Source organism: Lissotriton helveticus, chromosome 11 (genome assembly GCF_964261635.1).
Source record: "Lissotriton helveticus chromosome 11, aLisHel1.1, whole genome shotgun sequence".
Lineage (NCBI taxonomy): Eukaryota > Metazoa > Chordata > Amphibia > Caudata > Salamandridae > Lissotriton > Lissotriton helveticus.
In genome coordinates this window covers 924,851,821-924,869,797 of record NC_136072.1, presented here as the reverse complement: position 1 = coordinate 924,869,797, position 17,977 = coordinate 924,851,821, and the positions used below count along the sequence as shown (strand labels likewise).

Below are 17,977 nucleotides of genomic sequence, written 5' to 3'. Positions count from 1 at the left end.
AAGCAGAGGTTTCATGCGGTCTTCCACCCCCAATCCGCTGGCCTAGTTGAGCGACACAATGCTACACTGAAACTGAAACTGTCAAAAATAGTGGCCACCACAGGACTTAAGTGGCCAGATGCCCTCCCACTGGCATTGCTATCGATGCGCTCCACTCCCACTAAGCACCACTTGACCCCCTACGAGGTTGTGTTTGGGCGACCAATGAACCTCTGGACTGCCCCCAAACCGACCTCCATTCACGACGTCCCCGACGTCCTGCTGTCAGATTATTTATACAAATTAACTAAAACGTTGTCTGTCATTCATCAACAGGTGCAGCAGGCCATCCCCGATGCTTCCAGGGGTCCCGGTCACGATATCCAACCGGGAGATTATGTTTTAGTCCGGAATTTTCAACGGGCAAAGAGTCTGGAACCCCGGTGGACGGGCCCCTGGCAAGTACTGATCACCACTCGGACGGCTCTTCGAGTAGAGGGGAAAAGGCACTGGCTGCACGCACACGACTGCAAGAAGGTCTCCTCGACCCTGGCCACGACAGAAAACGTCGACACCCAAGAAGAGCTCCTGAACAAAGACCGGCCATCACTGAACTGCTATCCTGATACCGAGGCACTTGAACTTGTAAAATTCTCTGATCCCACTGTGCCATCCCGGGAAGGGTATTTCCTGCGTCAAAAAGGAGGGAGCTTCGGCTAAGTAGACCACGGACTAAGTTAAAATCTCAGAACGGTGGCCTAAAACAACCAAGGGTTACCCGGAGAGAAGCTAAACAAAGTCTGTGGTTCTGCCCATTACCGAGCACCTTGAAGATGATGGAAGCGCCAGATAAGAAGATGATGGAAGCGCCAGATAAGAAGATGATGGAAGCAACCGGAAATACCCACTACAGGAACCCAAAGGCTGACAATTTGCACAAATCAAAGACAATCGCCTTCTTCATTCTCTTCCTCCTTTGCCTCCTCCTCATGACTTCCTTCTGGATCTTGGAGGAAAGCACACCCGCTCATCAGATATTGCTGACCACTGCACAGCCAACCACCATGAAAGAGCATCACCTGATCTCCCTTTCGCCTCAGCTCCGAGAAAGGCGTAAGGAGTTCTGGAACAATTCCTTCGTGCAACTATTGCACCAGCACAACCTTGCTGCAAATGCCACGAACTGCTGGGTCTGCGGGTTGCTCCCGCAAGCCACTGGACACTCCATCCCCTTCATCCCTTCTCCTTTCTCAGTTCACGGCTCCTGCCTCGCCTGGTTGATCCTCTTGCAGGAAAGCCACAAGGACAACGCCGCTTCTGGTCAAACAGTGTCACACTTCTACTATGGGTTCTGGCTGAACAAAACAGGAAGGACGTCTGCCCCCTTTTGTCCTGTGACCTCAGGTTCCGCCTTCCATATGAACATCCCTGCCAAAGAACGAGTTGAAATGCAAGTACTCCACAATCCAGCTAGACCCACCTTCTCCTACCTGCGGAAGCGAACGGCTGCCACTCTGACTGTGGCCCTGTCTGTCATCAATGTCACAGGTCTCGTGTGCCTCGAAGGCCAGGGAACACAGCTGGTGGGTCACAGTTCCTGCCACATCACCAGAACATTGGTCTCAGTTGATCCCCCCTCCTTTGTTGCTTCTCCGAATATGTACTTTGTTTGTGGCATCAAAGCTTACACTTGGCTCCCAAAAGGTTGGAGGGGTACGTGCTACATCGCCTTCATTCTTCCCCCCACGTATGTGGCCCCAGCCTACCATCACCGGCAAAAGCGCGCCGGAGACATTGGACAAGCCGACTCCACCGGAGCACAGTTCCTGGATGCGGTGAAGGGACTTGTTCCTCTGTGGGGCCCAATGGCAAATAGCCGCGCTATCAGACACCTGACTCAGGCAGTAAAAACAACCATTAACATCACGGCTGGCATCCTCGCTAACAACACGGCTGAGCTTCAGGCAGTCCGCCTGGTGGCTCTTCAAAACCGCCTTGTTCTAGATGTGGTTCTGGCCGACCGTGGAGGAGCATGCCGCATCATCGGCTCCAGCTGTTGCACCTACGTGCCAGATAACTCGCCTTCAGTCTACAAAGCAATCGAACACCTCCACAGACTATCCTCAGAGGTTCACCAGGAGCAAGAAGGATGGTTGCTTGGAAGCTGGTTTTGGGACACTTTGAAGGACTGGGGATGGAGGTTGATTACATTTATACTGATACCAGTCGTGGTACTGTGTGGGTGTTGCTTAGGTATTCAATGTTTGCCACCTTTGTGTTCACTCATTTCTAACTGTATGTGCCCTAAGACTTTGGACTTTAGATCTGAGCACATGAGTCCCCTCTATGAGATAGAAATACGTGGTCTTATGGGGATAGATCCGAATTGACAAGCTGGCGAGACATGTTAAAAGGGAGGACTGTGGAATTTTAGTTCGTGAACTGAACATCATCTGCGCCATCTTGCCCTTCCTCAGACTCACGTATGAACATACACGACAGCCATTTTAGGTACCATGGTCTCCCTGTTCACGATCGATCATCAGCGCACTTCCCTGACCCTGCAAGCATCCCCCATGCACCCTGGCTGCCCCCACTCTCACATGCACAAGTCATGAACCCTCCCCTTCCGCATGACTGTCTCTGGGAATCACACCCCGCGCCTGACCAACACCTCCTTTCCTTCCATGAATACCCCTCTTTTGATAAACCCTTCCTCTACGCTCGATTGTCCACACCGATCCTTTCTTTCATGAATATCTCTCCTTTGATGACCCCTTCCTCTGAGCCCGATTGTCTGCACGGACCGCTGGTCATCCCTTGGCCTGAGGATACAGTTTATTGCCCACTACTGTATGCACTCGCCCCTCTTCAAAGGAGCTACTATTGATCATGACCTCCCCAACCCCTGAGATTCGATCAGGCGCACACATTCCAAAGGAATCGGCGGAACACTCAGCTGCGTGATAGCCCCCTCCTATTGTATGGGGGGTGAGGACCTCTACTGTAGCCACGTGTTGGAATGAGCCGGAACTGGGGGGGTACCGGGGATGTCGGTTTTTCATTACTTCACAATGTCTTTATTGTAATAAAGAGCGGTCACATGTCGTAAACCAGTGTATAAAAGGCCAGGCCTCAGAGAGGCTAGAGAGAGCACCTCGAGACGATACCTCGTTGTCCGATCTGATGTGTTCTGCTCCGTCGGAATAAAACTTGTTTCCTGTCTTCCTGTCTCCAGCGCCTGCCTCTTTATTTGATAAACTTCGTATGGTATTAGAGGCGTTTAACGCCGGGCAAAATTACTTGAGAAACATCGACTAAATCGCCTGACCATTTTTCTGACTTTCCTCACTTCCTTCTCTACACCTCGACTTCTTCCTAATTCATTATAGAAATCCACTTATTACATATGGCGACGATCCGGAAGAACCTGCATGTGCTGTGTTGAAGGATGTTGAACTGAAAACGGAATTTAACAAAGGTGAAACAGCTAAAACGGAAACGGAACTTTAATGGGTAAAGCAGCTGTTTTTTGGGAGCCTGACACCTGGGGACCCCACCAGTGACCGTCACCCGCTGAAACGTGTCAGGACTCAAGTTCAACTGTCAACAGGTCCGGGGGAAGACGATCTCCAAGTTTTGTCAATTCCTGCCTTTCAAGAAGTATTACAAGAGATCGTCTAATCTTTAATTATTGGGTGATCTGCGTGAGCATCAAGCGACATCTAGCGTGGCTTCAAGAGTACTTAACTTGGTTATTATAAAGGTTTATTCGTCACTTATTTTCATTTTCGTGACCTGTCTACGGTGATTGCGGTGCCTCGGACTATATGCTCGGTGACAAGCAGTTCTGGGAAGTCACTGTCAATTAATACAGGTCAGATTGTGCTCCAATTCATACTTGTTTTTAATATTAAAGATGGGCACTTGTTTTCAGTACTTGGGAATGTTTGGCAATTAGAGGTATCATGCGACATTTGAATTGCACACGAGGGCATTCTTACCTCGAGCCTCTTCGCGCGATCTACTTACATCACAAGAGTCTCTGCGCAATCCACCTCTGGAGGTTCACCGCTCCTATGACGTTGTGGGAGTCTGCAGGAGCACGCATCTGCCGAGAGCCAGCCGGTCCAAGCGTCAGAAGACGTGATGCCATTTTGAGTTTCAGCCACATCTTTCAGTACTTTCATGACGTGCTGTGCATTACTTCCCTGGAGCTCTGCACTATTATGACGTTTTGGGAGGCTGAAGGAGTCTTTAGTAAAGATCGAGTTCTCCAACTTTGGTTCGTGTCTTGATATTGACTTAAAAGTGCTCACAGGATACATTTTGGAAATTCTCTGACTTCGTTTGAGATCGGGTGAGACTCCGCTCACCATGACAACACGGCATTACTGTATCTGTACTACTGATTTAAGTTAATTTAAGTTACAGTACCTGACTGCTTTTGGTGAATTTTTGCAGTTTCTGTTTAATTCATTGAGTTAATGTTATACACGTTTTTACATACTTAACTGGTATACTGCTCATGTTACAGCCACATAGCGAAATTTTATTTATTTGTTGAGGTTCCCGATCCTGAGGATTCTAGGCATAGTTTACATTCTTTAGGGTATTCATTGTGTTAGAGCCGGTCTCTTCACTTTCTGGTAATCTACAGTGTGGGTAGTGCACGACCTATACACTGATTCTACCCTTCTAGCCTAGCATTAGTAACAAAACCTCTTCCTTTTATGTACAATAGACGGTACATCTTTAGTTTAAGGTTCAAAAGGCAGTGTACCTACTTTTTATATAGGAATACATAATTTTAGTATTATGTACAATGGACGATGTTTCCATCTTTAGTTTTAAGGTTCAAAAGGCAATCTACCTATTCATTAGTTAGGGGTGCATATGTTTAGTCTTAAGACAATGGACTCAGTTCACATATTTTAGTTAGTTAATGTACAATAGGTAGTGCATGCTAGTTGTTTTGATACACAATGGGCTGAGTACCCATCTTTAGTGTTGGGCAGTGTACCCATATTTGTTTATGGAAATGCACAATAGGTTGAGTACCCATCTTCAGTGTTGGGCAGTGTACCCATATTTGTTTTTAGAAATGCACAATGGGCTGAGTACCCATCTTTAGTGTTGGGCTGTGTACTCATATTTGTTTATGGAAATGCGCAATGGGTTGAGTACCCATCTTTAGTATTGGGCAGTGTACCCATATTTGTTTTAGAAAAGCACAATGGGCTGAGTAACCATCTTTTGGGACAGTTTATCCATTTTTGTTTTTAGAAATGTGCAATGGGTTAAATAACCATCATTTTGACCAGTATACCCATATTTGTTTTAAGGAATGCACAATGGGTTGAGCCCCCATCTGTAGTTTTAATGGGCAAGTACTCACCTTTAGTGTAGTGTGCTTGGGACACTACAACCTTCAAAGTTGGGAACTATATTCACTCAATTCTCTTTCTTCTTCAGGTTATGGCTGTAATAGACTTCAGCTAAGGGTCTTCCACCGGCAAGTGGATTTCTCATCTATTGATGAGTATGGTTCATAGTTTTTTTTTTTTAAAGTAAACTATTTAGTTAAAGGGGTTGTTTTATTCATGGTATGTCGGTGTTCACATTTGCGTGAACAGTTATAAGCCTTCTGGCTTGGTGATATTCACTGGGATGTGCAGATATCACTTGTTAGATTTCTACTTCTATCACTAATTTACGTTACTGGATTTTTATTCAGTCTGTAAAGTCTATAATCTGTTTCTAAAAAGTTGGACTTATTTTAAAGTTCAACAGGGTGCAATTTTCACCTGTCTTAATCTATATATTACAGTCTTTCCTTAATTTTATTACAAATAGTTTCTTCTGTTCTTCTCTTTTTCCATCTTTCACTTTCTCTCCTTCATTTGCTCGATTAATGGGGGTAAGAATTGTTTTGCATTGTCTTTAATGAATTATAACTTGTCTTTTCCCCTTCAGATGCAATGTTAATGTAATGTAATGTTTAGAATTTTTCCTTGGTTGATTCGTATTATTATTGTACTTACATAATTCTTTTTGTTGTTTTGTTAAAAGGGGGAAGGTGATGTAGTAGACTAAACATAATAAGTCTTGCTGCTCAGCCAGAGTGGAATGAGTGGAATGTTGGGGAGTGGTTAGAATGCTGTGTTTGAGTGCGTGAGCTTCAGTTGTGATCGGGCTGAGCAGCAGGCGGCTGCTCCTGGTGGGGTCTCACCTGAATACTTACCATCTACTTAATAAAGAGACCTTCTTTCTCTACACCTCATCTTCTTCCTAATTCATTATAGAAATCCACTTATTACAATCGGGTCTGATTGGGGAAATTTATTAAGAGAAAAACTTAGGTTATACAGGATAACTCCACATTCAACAACGGAAGTTAGTCCTTTTCGTTTATTAAAAGGGCGTGACCCAGTTTCTACTATTTGCCCATGGTGGTTCAAAGAAAAATGTCCTAACAAATCATTTTCTGATGATCTTGTAAGAGATGTTGCACAAAGAGTAGAGTGCAAGCAAGCCAAAGTTAAAGAATGGTATGACAACAAATGGAAGGTGAAGAAGTCAAATTTTTGTATTGGTGATTGGTCAGGATTAGGAAACCTGGCTTTATCACCAAGTGTTCTAATCAATTTGGGAAACCTATGAAGGTTGTAAAAGTTTTTAGTAAGTGTCATCACTCAAGATGGCAAGTTATGGAACATCAAACGTGTTGCTAAATGTCCTTCTTTGCAAAATGTTCCTAAATATCCTTCTTTGCAAAATGCTACTGTGCCTGATTTACATTTAAGTCCCAATGATGCTGTAGCCTCTAGAATTAAGACGTCTGTTCGTCCCCGATGCCCACCAAGTAGGTTTGCTGATTATGTGACTTGAATGTATTTTGTTTTTGCAGTTTTGCCAATCTGTTTACCATATTGTGGTCTCAATGCTTTGTTAAAAAAAGGAGATATGTTACATTTTATATTTTCACTTTCTGTAATTGTTCTGTCACTTTAAATACTGTGCATCTTTTAGTAGTATTGATGTTCTATTTAGAATCTCTATTGCTGCTAGGCACCAGGTCAGTTTTCACTGTTCCTGTCTGCCAGCCAGATGCTGTATGTTGCTGTGCCGCAATTGCAAGAATAAACTTCTTGAAATATACTTGTTCCAGTGCAATATCTAACACCCTCCCTCCCTCGCTCTCCCTCTAACTGCCTCTTTTTCCCTCCCTCTATCTGCCTCTTTTTCCCTCCCTCCCCTCTGTCTGTCTCCTTTTCCCTCCCTCCCTCTCCCTCTCTCTGCCTCCCTTTCCCTCCTTTTCCCTCCCTCCCTGGCTCTCCCTCTGTCTCCCTCCCTTTCTCTCACTCCCTCAATCTTCCTCCCTCTGTCACCCTCTTCATCTCTCCCTCCCTGTCTGTGCCCAGGCTGAGACCGCTTCAGGGCACAGCCGCACGAGCACTTCACAGGTCTTTAAAAGACCATTTGTATGTTAATGAGGCTTTTGTCTTTCACCTCTTAGCACCCCAGCCCCTGCAGCTCCACTCTGACTATCACGGAATGCCCGGGACCTTAGAGCAGCAGAGTCTCGGCCCCCAGTGTTGGCAGACACTGTAATTTTTTTTTTTTTTAACACAGTAAATTGTCTGCAAGGTCCGTGGGCCGCCAGGGAAGGCTTGCCGGGCTGCTGACGGCCCGCGGGCTGTACTATGAGTACCCATGTCTTAGATGTTTGTCCTGGTTCCTACTGCAAGCTCCTGTGGATGCCAAATTTGCAACTTTTTTTGCTTGCCAAGGGATTGATGTAGGCAAGCAGGATAATCAATAGGTGGTGCAAAACAAATAGATTAGCTGGTAAGCCTGGGGCAGCCCATCCCAGCGGTATGCCACAGCAATGACTCTGGAAACTGAACTCGGACAAGACGGAAGTCCTCATCCTGGGGTCATCACCCTCCGCCTGGGACAACTCCTGGTGGCCCCCCGCCCTGGGCAGCGCACCCAAACCCACAGACCACGCACGCAACCTGGGCTTCATCCTGGACTCCTCCCTCTCCATGACCAGACAAGTCAACGCCGTCTCCTCGTCGTGCTTCAACATCCTGCGCATGCTACGTAAGATCTTCCGATGGATCCCCACCGAGACCAGGAAGACGGTCACCCAGGCCCTCGTCACCAGCCGTCTGGACTACGGCAACTCCCTCTACGCCGGAACCACCGCCAAACACCAGAAGAGACTCCAGCGGATCCAGAACACCTCAGCACGACTCATCCTGGACATCCCCCGCCGCATCCACATCTCCGGACACCTGAGAGACCTGCACTGGCTCCCGGTCAACAAGAGAATCACCTTCCGGCTCCTCACCCACGCACACAAAGCCCTACACAACCAAGGCCCAGGATACCTCAACAGCCGCCTCAACTTCTACACTCACAAACGCCAGCTTCGATCGACCAGCCACACCCTCGCCGCCGTCCCCCGCATCCGAAGAGCCACCACAGGACGAAGGTCCTTCTCCTACCTGGCAGCCAAGACTTGGAACTCCCTCCCGACCCACCTCCGCCTGACCCGAGCAGTAGCGGACCCCCTCCCCCCAGCGCCTTGAGACCCTCCGGGTGAGTAGTGCGCTATATAAATGCTTTGATTGATTGATTGATTGATTGGAACAACCACTATGCAGAGGTGGCCAGCATTTGCTAACATGATAACTGGGAGGCAGGACTTGTACCACAGGACTAATATAATGTATTTCCATGTATAGAACTTAAAAATATGTATACTTTTTTTATTCGTTTTAATATTTATGTTTTATTGTTTTGCTGTAATGCGCACCAAGATAATTGCTTCTTGCAAAGCCGCTGAACAATAGTCAATTGATGGGACTTCCTGTAATGTTATTTCCTGTGATTTCAAATGCAAATTAGAAGGGCCCCACACATTCCCTTTCTGCCCGGGGCCCCAAAAGTCCTAGGACCGGCCCTGCAGCTATGCCTTGGGGGCCGGGAGATGGACGGCCAGTCGAGAAGGAGCAAAGTCAGCCCCTGTAGCTGAGCTCCATCAGCCCAGCACTCTCTATCGAGGGGCATAGGTTGGCTGAATGACGTGGAAACGAGGTTTGGCGAACAGCAGGGCAGCCGGCAATTCAAGCAGTGCTGTGCTGCAGTTGAACGGTGTTCACGCAATCATGTCACTGTCCACACCACTAGACATATCTGCTCTTCTCAACGTATGTCCCAAACCCGTTTAATGATTAGGAAAATAGTTAATTGCATTTAGCACATTAAAAAAAGTGTTTCAATGGTCACAAAACTACAGATTTAATAGAATCTTAGGATTTGCGAGCCTTAAAACATTGTACAAAAAGTCTGTACATATATACCTGTTGTGATATTAATAGAAAACCGTATGGCTCCAGGCCACAGAAAAACACTTTTCCGATACTGGGTTTTCATTTCAAAGAACATTACTTCAATGTGCCCAACACCAATGGGTGTCGCTGGCCGAACTCAAGAATAGACATCCCTGAAAGCAGGAATCCATGAACGTGTAGCAGTGGGCAGGACCGGCGTACGACAGGCCAGCATGAGTTAGGCCAATAAAGAGCCCGGGGCTTCGGGCGTGGCTTCAGTGACTATCTGCCCACTACCTCCACACTGTAGAGGCCTAGCATGAACACGGTCTAGTGTTCAAGAGTGTTTGTATTACACTGTACACCCACCCACCACAGACGTCACGGTGTCACATGACGCTGGCAATAAAAGGGGCCGAGCGCACGTGCTCGTGGCCATTCCCACTACCCCTAACTGGTGTCTGAGTGTATGTGATTGCTGCTATCTACCATGCGGGCCTAGGGCCCTCCCCAACACTACACTGGCGACGAGGCCGGTAGTGCAGCCCATGCGTGCCACTACCCTCGGCTAAACAAGAAGAAAAAGGGGAAGAGAGCTGCCCGCCTAGAGGGCATCCCCTGTAGCGAGGCGCAACGCGCCGTGAAGCCGGTGGGCACGTCGGCGCCCCACAGCAAGCCGACCGGAGCCCACCCGCGTCGACCGCCACCACCGAGTGCCACCAAGCAACAGCGGACCGCCCAGAGCCCACCTGCGACGGCCGCGAGGCTGAAGACCCCCACCGGAGAGGTGCACGGGCCGGGCGGAGCCCACCCGCCGCGACCGCGACGGAGCATCTGGCCCGCCGGCCGAAGGTGAGCCCCAGGGGCAAAGTGCCCGCCACGAACTGTGACAATAAATAAGCAGCGCCAGCGGAGCCCACCCGCGGCCTGCCCGAGTCGTCCCCCGCCCCCGCCGCGTGTGTGCTTAGAAGCGGCGGGGCACAGAGACTAATGGCGGCGTGAAATACAGTACGGCCGGACCCGCAATCACCAAAGACTACGAGGGGGAGGGAGCGGAGTAGCTAACCGCCTCCCGACCCCCCTCGCAACGTGATCCGGGCCAGCAGAGCCCACCCGAGGCCCGCCGGTAGCGCCCCCCCCAAAGGAAGACTCTGCAGCGCCAGCGGAGCCCACCCGCGGCCCGCCGGTGGCTCCCCAACAAGGACAGTACAAGCCGTGCCAGCGGAGCCCACCCGCGGCCTGCCGGCGGCACCCCAGCGAAGGAAAACACTGCAGAGCCAGCGGAGCCCACCCGCGGCCTGCGAGCAGCATGGCAGGTCTCCGCCGCGCAGCGTGAGCAAAGTGAAGCTGCTGCGGCGGGAGACCGAAGAGTGGAGCATCATCGGCGTTTAAAACAGCAGGGCCGGCGGAGCCTACCCGCGGCCTGCTTCAAGCGCCCCCGCCCAAGGAGGAGTGACAGGAGCGACGCGCTCCCTCCCCGCCTGAAGTAAGCATCAGCATTTCCCCCCCCCCGCCCGCGCAAGGACTGCGAGACGCCGCCGCGGGCAGGGAGGACAGAGGGAAAGGTGACTGCCGTTTTCTGTGCCCGGGAACTGGCGCCACGCACCCGCCAAAGAACTGCTGAAGCGGAGCCTACCCGCTCAGCACACCACACATCACTGGCAAAACCCCCAGCAGTGCCTCCCTTGCTAGCACAAGCACTCCCATGTGCCCCCACCGCTAAAAGCAAAGTGCCGGTGCACCCGGCAAGAACCTGAACATGTGCCCCTCTGCAGCCATCAACCAACTGTGAGGCGCCTGTGCATTTCTGCCCCCAAAAGGGAAAAGGAAAGAGACTCACCGGGAGGGCAGTTTGAAACAAGTTCCCAGCAGCAGCCCCAGCCCCAGCCCCCTGTGCACTGTGACAATAGAGTGCACATCAGGGGAAGACAAGACATGCTGCTACCAAATCCAGCAACACTGCCACCCGGTGGCCAAAAGCAAAAGTGCACCTACATCCACCAGTACCAAAACAAGCATTGTACAACGCAAGCCCAATCAGCAGCAGCAAAGGGGCGACAGACTGAGTAACGCCCCAATGAATGCATCCAACCTCACGCAGCAAGTAACTGCGCAACAGCGCAAGTGACACCCACACACACCAGCAAGGAGCCGGCGGCTGCCACTTCCAACGCGACATGGGAGAAAGGCACCAATGCCTCACTAAGCATCCAAGCACTGACGTCTGGAGGAAACGACTGCCAAGCACTGGAAGAACGTCCAGGGAAAAGACTGCCGCGATCAAAGGACGGAGAGAGCAGCGACGCCTTGTGGCCACAGGCGCTCACCGCAGCATCAACTACTCCCGCCAACGGTCCAAAGCATCAAGTACCTGACGACGGCCAAAGCAGCAAGTACCCAACGTCACGCAACAGGTGTCCCAGAACCCTGAACAGTAAGTGCGCAATCAACGCGCCACGTGGCAACGCACAGCCGCCGCAAGCAGAAAGAAGAATGCAGGCAGCGCCATCGCGCAGAACAATCTTCGCGGACGACCCCACGACATGGCGCCTCCAAGGAGCCGATCCCCAGAACGATCGCCCATCAAGTGCCGACCCGCGACAGATCCATGGCGCCTCCCAGGAGCCGATCCGCAGAATGATCTCCCATCAAGTGCTGACCCACAACGGGTCCCCCAGGAACTGTTGTAGCGCGAAGTCCGACAGGACGACCGAAAGCAACCTGCCAGGCATCGGCAGAAGTGGACCACCAACCGGTCCAGGACGTTCAACCACGAAAAGGTCTACGGACGTGGACCCCCGAACGTCACCAACAAGCATCAAGAAAAGAAAGCATCAAGAAAAGAAGGTTCGCGACACCAACTCTGGCTGCTGAGGAAGAAGGAGAACGTGTCCCCGACGGGGACAAGACCAGGGGTACACATGCAGAGTGCGCGCACTGCATGGAGGACCCAGGTCAGGAGTGAAGACACAAGATCGGTCCAAGTGATGTCGCGATGCAGGAGGAAGAAAGGGAGAGATCCGAGTGGCACGTCTGCCACCGCGAAAAGGAAGGAAGAAAAGGAGAGATCCGAGTGGCACGTCTGGCCACCGCGAAAAGGAAGGAAGAAATGAAGAGATCCGAGTGGCACGTTTGCCACTGTGAAAAGGAAGGAAGAAAAGGAGAGATCTGAGTGGCACGTCTGCCACCGTGAAAAGGAAGGAAGCATATCCATGTGGCCTGTTGCCACCGTTAAGAGTAGAAGGAGAAGTCAGTGCGAAGCAACGTCCCCACGGTGAACCATCTAAGGAAAGAGAGAGGAGTGCAGGAAGACCACTCACACTCCCGAAGAGAAGGAAGGCGACAGTGCCGACCCGCGACAACGGTGCGAGGAACACGAGGCCGGAAGAACACCAGTGGCAAAGAAGACCAGCTGACAGACGATGTTTCCGCACACCCAGGATCTGCGGAGAGGAGCAAGCGAGACCGTTTGTGACATCCACCTTTGGGGTCACACGGACACTGGACACATGCCAGCCGTGGTGACTCAGGGGCAGAGGCCTCCGGGACGCAGTCCCCGCGACGAGAGACGGTCCTCCGACGCCCATCCGAAAGGTCCGGGGAGGGCGAAGACATCGCAAGCAAAGACAGAAACCAACAGCTACCTCGGGACGAGGCTGCGGAATCTTAGGTGAGGCACATGGTCTGCCCCATACCCCCACTGACGGCGGCGCAGGAGCAACCTGATGTGGCACATCCAGCCCAGCGCAAATCCGAGAAAGAGGACCTCAAGGATATCCCGTGGCAGGGGAACACCGACGAGAGGGGTCATCCTAGTGAGAGGGATGCCTTGCAACGGATCTGCCTTTTGCCAAGTAGGACACAGACTACAAGTGAAGCTAAGGCCGAGACCGGAAATCGTGCATCATTCCCCGGCGAACGACCAGAACTCTAACTGCACCCGTCGCCATGGAAGTGAGTAAAAGAAGGACTGTGAGGACAATCTTGTCGCAGAGTCGTCAATAGACTGGTTCCATCGAGCACCCCCAAACCGGTGCCACTGTGAACTGATGTTCCCCGCAGCAGATTGTACATCGTCTGTGATTCCAAGCAGCGGCGGATAAAAGGACTCAGCGGAAGTTGAACACTTTACTGCACCCTGATATAGTTTGTTTTTCCCACAGGTTGATTTCTGTGTGTGGGTTTTTGCGATTAAAAAATGGTAGGGATGTAGAGGCCTAGCATGAACACGGTCTAGTGTTCAAGAGTGTTTGTATTACACTGTACACCCACCCACCACAGACGTCATGGTGTCACATGACGCTGGCAATAAAAGGGGCCGAGCGCACGTGCTCGTGGCCATTCCCACTACCCCTAACTGGTGTCTGAGTGTATGTGATTGCTGCTATCTACCATGCGGGCCCTCCCCAACACTACACACACCAGAGTCCGGCTAGTCTTTGTGTCCCTGTGTACAGGCCTCCAGCAGAACACTGCAGTATACTGGCCTTTTTTTCTTGCAGATTTATATATTGCGAACTCGACCCGAAGTATTGGAGTGCTTTACATTATCACTAGTTACGTTACACAAGGACACATTAATTTCTGGTAGGAACGGGGAGATAAAGTGCTTTGCCCAGAATCACAGGAAGCTGAGCGACGCCGATGATCGAACCTTAGCTCCCAAGTTGCCAGCTCGGACGTGACGTAAGGCCACATCCATTCTGGCTTGGTGGCAGTTTGTAACCCGGGGGCTACATGGTCACTTGTTTACCTCACAGCATGTCGGGTGCGCTGTAACAAGCGCTCAATGTATTCGGTTTACAAGGTGTTCCCTCAGTACTGCTATCTTAGAGGCAGTTTGTAACCCTAGGGCTACACGCTCACTTGTTTACCTCATACATCAGGTGCGCTGTAATATGAGCTCAGTTTGTTCCTTTTACAAGGTTCCCTCAGTACTGCTTTCCTGATATTATTCCAAAATTCACTTGCCTCAGCCGAGTCAGCTCATCGCCTTCCGTAACTTATTTTCCCGCTGAGCGCCCAGGCGCCTACGTCGGCGGATAAGCAGTGACGTCCCTCGAAGTCAGCCTCTCCCAGTGCCAGGCTATTGGATCCCCTAACCTTGCTCCTCCCTTCAGCAGCCCCTGTTGATTCCGGAAGTCCTGTTCACGCTCGGCGCAAGTTGCACAACATGTCTGTAGTTACAAGGTGAGTTTGTTTCTGGAAAGCTGCGTAAAGGTCAGACCTGTCGATGACGGAACCGGGGAACCTGGTCCGAGTATCGGCATCGGTTCAACATCTTGCGATTTAATGTAATCACTTAATCTCCGGTGCTGCAAAACATTAAAGAGTCATTGTGTAATGTAACTTGTACTCTTTTAAAGCGCTCCAGTGTCTTTGTTCAAGCTCGCGCTATATAAAATTACAAACAAAAAAATAAATTAATCTCGAGTCCGGGGAGAGAAAAACCTGGGAGTCTGGAGGGGTGGCTGACAGGTCTAATTGCAGTTAGAATAGCTGATATACCCGGCTTGGAATAGGCTAAGTGGACCTGCGAACGACATCTGCTTGTGCCCTTTGGTACACCGAGTGGGTTACTTACAGTCTGACTCGCTTGGGTAAAGTTTGTGGACCTGGCTCTATGGATTACTGCCAAGGGAATCTGTGATATGCAATAACTTCAAAAGTCTTGGTTTATAAACCAGCAGTATTCATCATATTTTGATTTTGTTTAGCCTATGCTTACTTGATAAATGAAAAAACGTTGAGACCCAGAATGCAGCGTAGCATTAACTAAAACTCTATGGTGAATGAACGTTGACTAGGGTGGCCAACTGTCATTGGTGTAAATTCAGGACGGTAGGTCAAAATTCAGCACAGGACTTCTGGACAAATGGTAAGTTTTACTGGCACTTCAGTGCCATGTGAGATATAAAGCGGCAGGCATAGGATGTAGCTAATTGGGTCCTGTAGTGCTGGACTAGAGTGCAGTCCTCCGAGTGGCCAGCTTTATGTGTCCGATCACTTCAGGCATTCCATTTCTGTTGAGCTGGTGATTACTTGCATAGGGGCTGGTACAGTACTGGGTAAAGGGTAAGATCCATAGCAGACAGGTCTTGTGTCAGGGTGAGAGAATTAAGCAGGAAAAGGGAGTTATTAGCCAGCCTGCATGAGCTATAATTGGCTGCCCACTGCTGAGCATTATGATATTATTTTAGGTCAGAGTGGTTAGCTAGAAGTTGACATTACTATATAATGGCCTGGCTAGTGGCTAACCATATACCGATCCTCCCTATTTTACCTGTATATTGGAAATAGTATACTGCTTGGGCTGTTTCATTTCTGTGAGCTGTAAACCACAGATTCTCATTGATGCACAGAAGTGTGCTACAGACTAGAAACAGTATACACTGTTCAGGCTTATTTGTAGAGTAGAAGGAGGCAGTCTTTTACATACAGAACTTTTTCTATTCAATATAAGCAAAATGCCAACATGCAGTTTTACTGATAAAACTATATAGCGCACACATACTAATGTGTGGAAATGTGGTTTCTGCAAATATGTTATAATTTGAACATCCATAAACAAATGGATTCTATCAATGTGAAGTGGCAAAAAATATTATTAATTTCTGTGAATTGTGGGAAGATTCACTCTCTCTTAGGGTGGTAAAGATGAGAGCACAATGTGCTTGTTAAAATACCCCTCACACACTAAAAAAATCCAATAGTGTCATGCTTCATCATTGGGGTCTTCCCGTCCCTCTACGGGGCGGGGCGTGCTACGACCTGGCGAACTACGCGGGAGCACTGATAATGTGACAAGGCTATGTGATGGTGCAAGGTGAGTTGTGTCAGTGAAGTGTAGGGACCTAATAATGTGTGGAAAAAACAAAAAGTTAAAAATCCTCTGGCTAGTGGAAAAAAACGATTTATTCACTTCCCTAGCTGGGGACGTTAAGAAGGGGGTTTTGGGGTAGAGCAAATAGCCACTAGTTAAGAAGGGGGTTTTGGGGTAGAGCAAATAGCCACTAGTGGCTATTTGCTCTACCCCAAAACCCCCTTCTTAACGTCCCCAGCTAGGGAAGTGAATAAATCGTTTTTTTCCACTAGCCAGAGGATTTTTAACTTTTTGTTTTTTCCACACATTATTAGGTCCCTACACTTCACTGACACAACTCACCTTGCACCATCACATAGCCTTGTCACATTATCAGTGCTCCCGCGTAGTTCGCCAGGTCGTAGCACGCCCCGCCCCGTAGAGGGACGGGAAGACCCCAATGATGAAGCATGACACTATTGGATTTTTTTAGTGTGTGAGGGGTATTTTAACAAGCACATTGTGCTCTCATCTTTACCACCCTAAGAGAGAGTGAATCTTCCCACAATTCACAGAAATTAATAATATTTTTTGCCACTTCACATTGATAGAATCCATTTGTTTATGCATATCCATTTGGAGGGTGATTCTATCAGTACCTCTCTACTTCCTCTTGTGTTTTGGAATAATTTGAACATCACCAAGTAAAGTGTCTTGATTGTTTTGATCCTATTAAAACTCTGTTTTCAGCACACTTCTGAATTACAAAAAGGTGGTCCATTTGTGGTTTCTTAACTGCTGATATGTTTTGAAATATTTTCACAGTTCATTTGCAGATATTTAAAAGTTGTGTGTTACAAACAATCTGACAGCTTACAGCCTTTGTTTTCGCACCCCCAAGAAAATTTGGGAAAACATGGTGCATTCTACAACACATTTGTCATTATATATCAATTGTGTTAGCTTCTAAAGCATTGTAAATGATGACTTTACTGTGCACCAGGATACAACAATCTTTGATGGGGCTCTTCAAATGATTCTCTCACTATCCCCAACAGTGCCTCTTTCTCACATGTATTTCTTTTGTTTTAAAGTGCCTCTCATATCAGTGTAGGGTCCCAGAGCATTTTACATCACACACAGAGAGACAATGAATCAAACGTGTGTTATTCAGTATATAGAAAATGTTACAAAAGGCCACAGGGACTACAAGGTGTAAGGTGCATGTCACCCATACTGGTAGGCATTTTATAAGAGTGCTTGGTCTGAAGAAGCTCAAACTCAGGATTCAGAACATAACACAGTAGTTAGCATTGACTTTAATGATACGAATTAATTACTACCTGAGCAAACCTTTTTTTATAGCAACATCAGGATAATGAAAAACTGAGAAGAAAATATAACTTTCTAACCTGTATCATGTAGTTTGCATGCAGCTCTTTGATGGCAGTTCATAGCTCACTGTGCTAGATTGTGTATGTAGTTTATGAACTGTACAGTAACTAAAGAATCTCAGTGACCAAAGCAGTAACCCACTGAGCTCTGCACATAAAATACTATTCTTTGATTTGCATGGCACACATTCTTTGCTGCCGGCATATTAACCCTGTGGGCTACCTTAGATGATTCAAAACTGCCACTAAACAAAACTCCCATCTCTCTCCAGCAGGTACACTCACTAGTCACCAGATTTATTGTGACACTTTTATTGTTACCTGAAAACTGATGGACATACAAGGAACTTAGCAGTGCCAGGCCCCAGTAACAACCCCCCCCACCCTTCCAGCCTCCCAGGGAAATGCACAATGACTGGTACGGCTGGTCTGGCCTTGCTACCACCCTCCAAGGTTGC

The 17,977-nt window shown here is 48.8% G+C and overlaps 2 protein-coding genes across 7 annotated transcripts in view; one reads left to right on the top strand and one right to left on the bottom strand.

Annotated features, from left to right (window-relative positions):
* Positions 1–14,431, bottom strand: part of HORMAD2 (HORMA domain containing 2) — a 644,485-nt gene extending 630,054 nt beyond the window's left edge. For 2 of the 6 annotated variants that reach the window (XM_078667231.1, XM_078667236.1), the window contains exon 1: positions 14,295–14,431. The gene's annotated coding sequence lies outside the window, so the exon portion shown is untranslated. Of the gene's footprint in view, positions 1–14,197 lie in introns of all 6 variants that reach the window. The other 4 variants (XM_078667233.1, XM_078667235.1, XM_078667234.1 and 1 more) reach the window with 4 other exon arrangements.
* LOC144792285 (acyl-CoA dehydrogenase family member 11-like) overlaps positions 14,358–17,977 on the top strand; it is a 574,298-nt gene continuing 570,678 nt past the window's right edge. Inside the window, exon 1 of the mRNA XM_078667230.1 lies at positions 14,358–14,513. Coding sequence (XP_078523356.1) covers positions 14,497–14,513 — 17 coding nt within the window. The 5' untranslated portion in view covers positions 14,358–14,496. The remainder of the gene's footprint in view (positions 14,514–17,977) is intronic.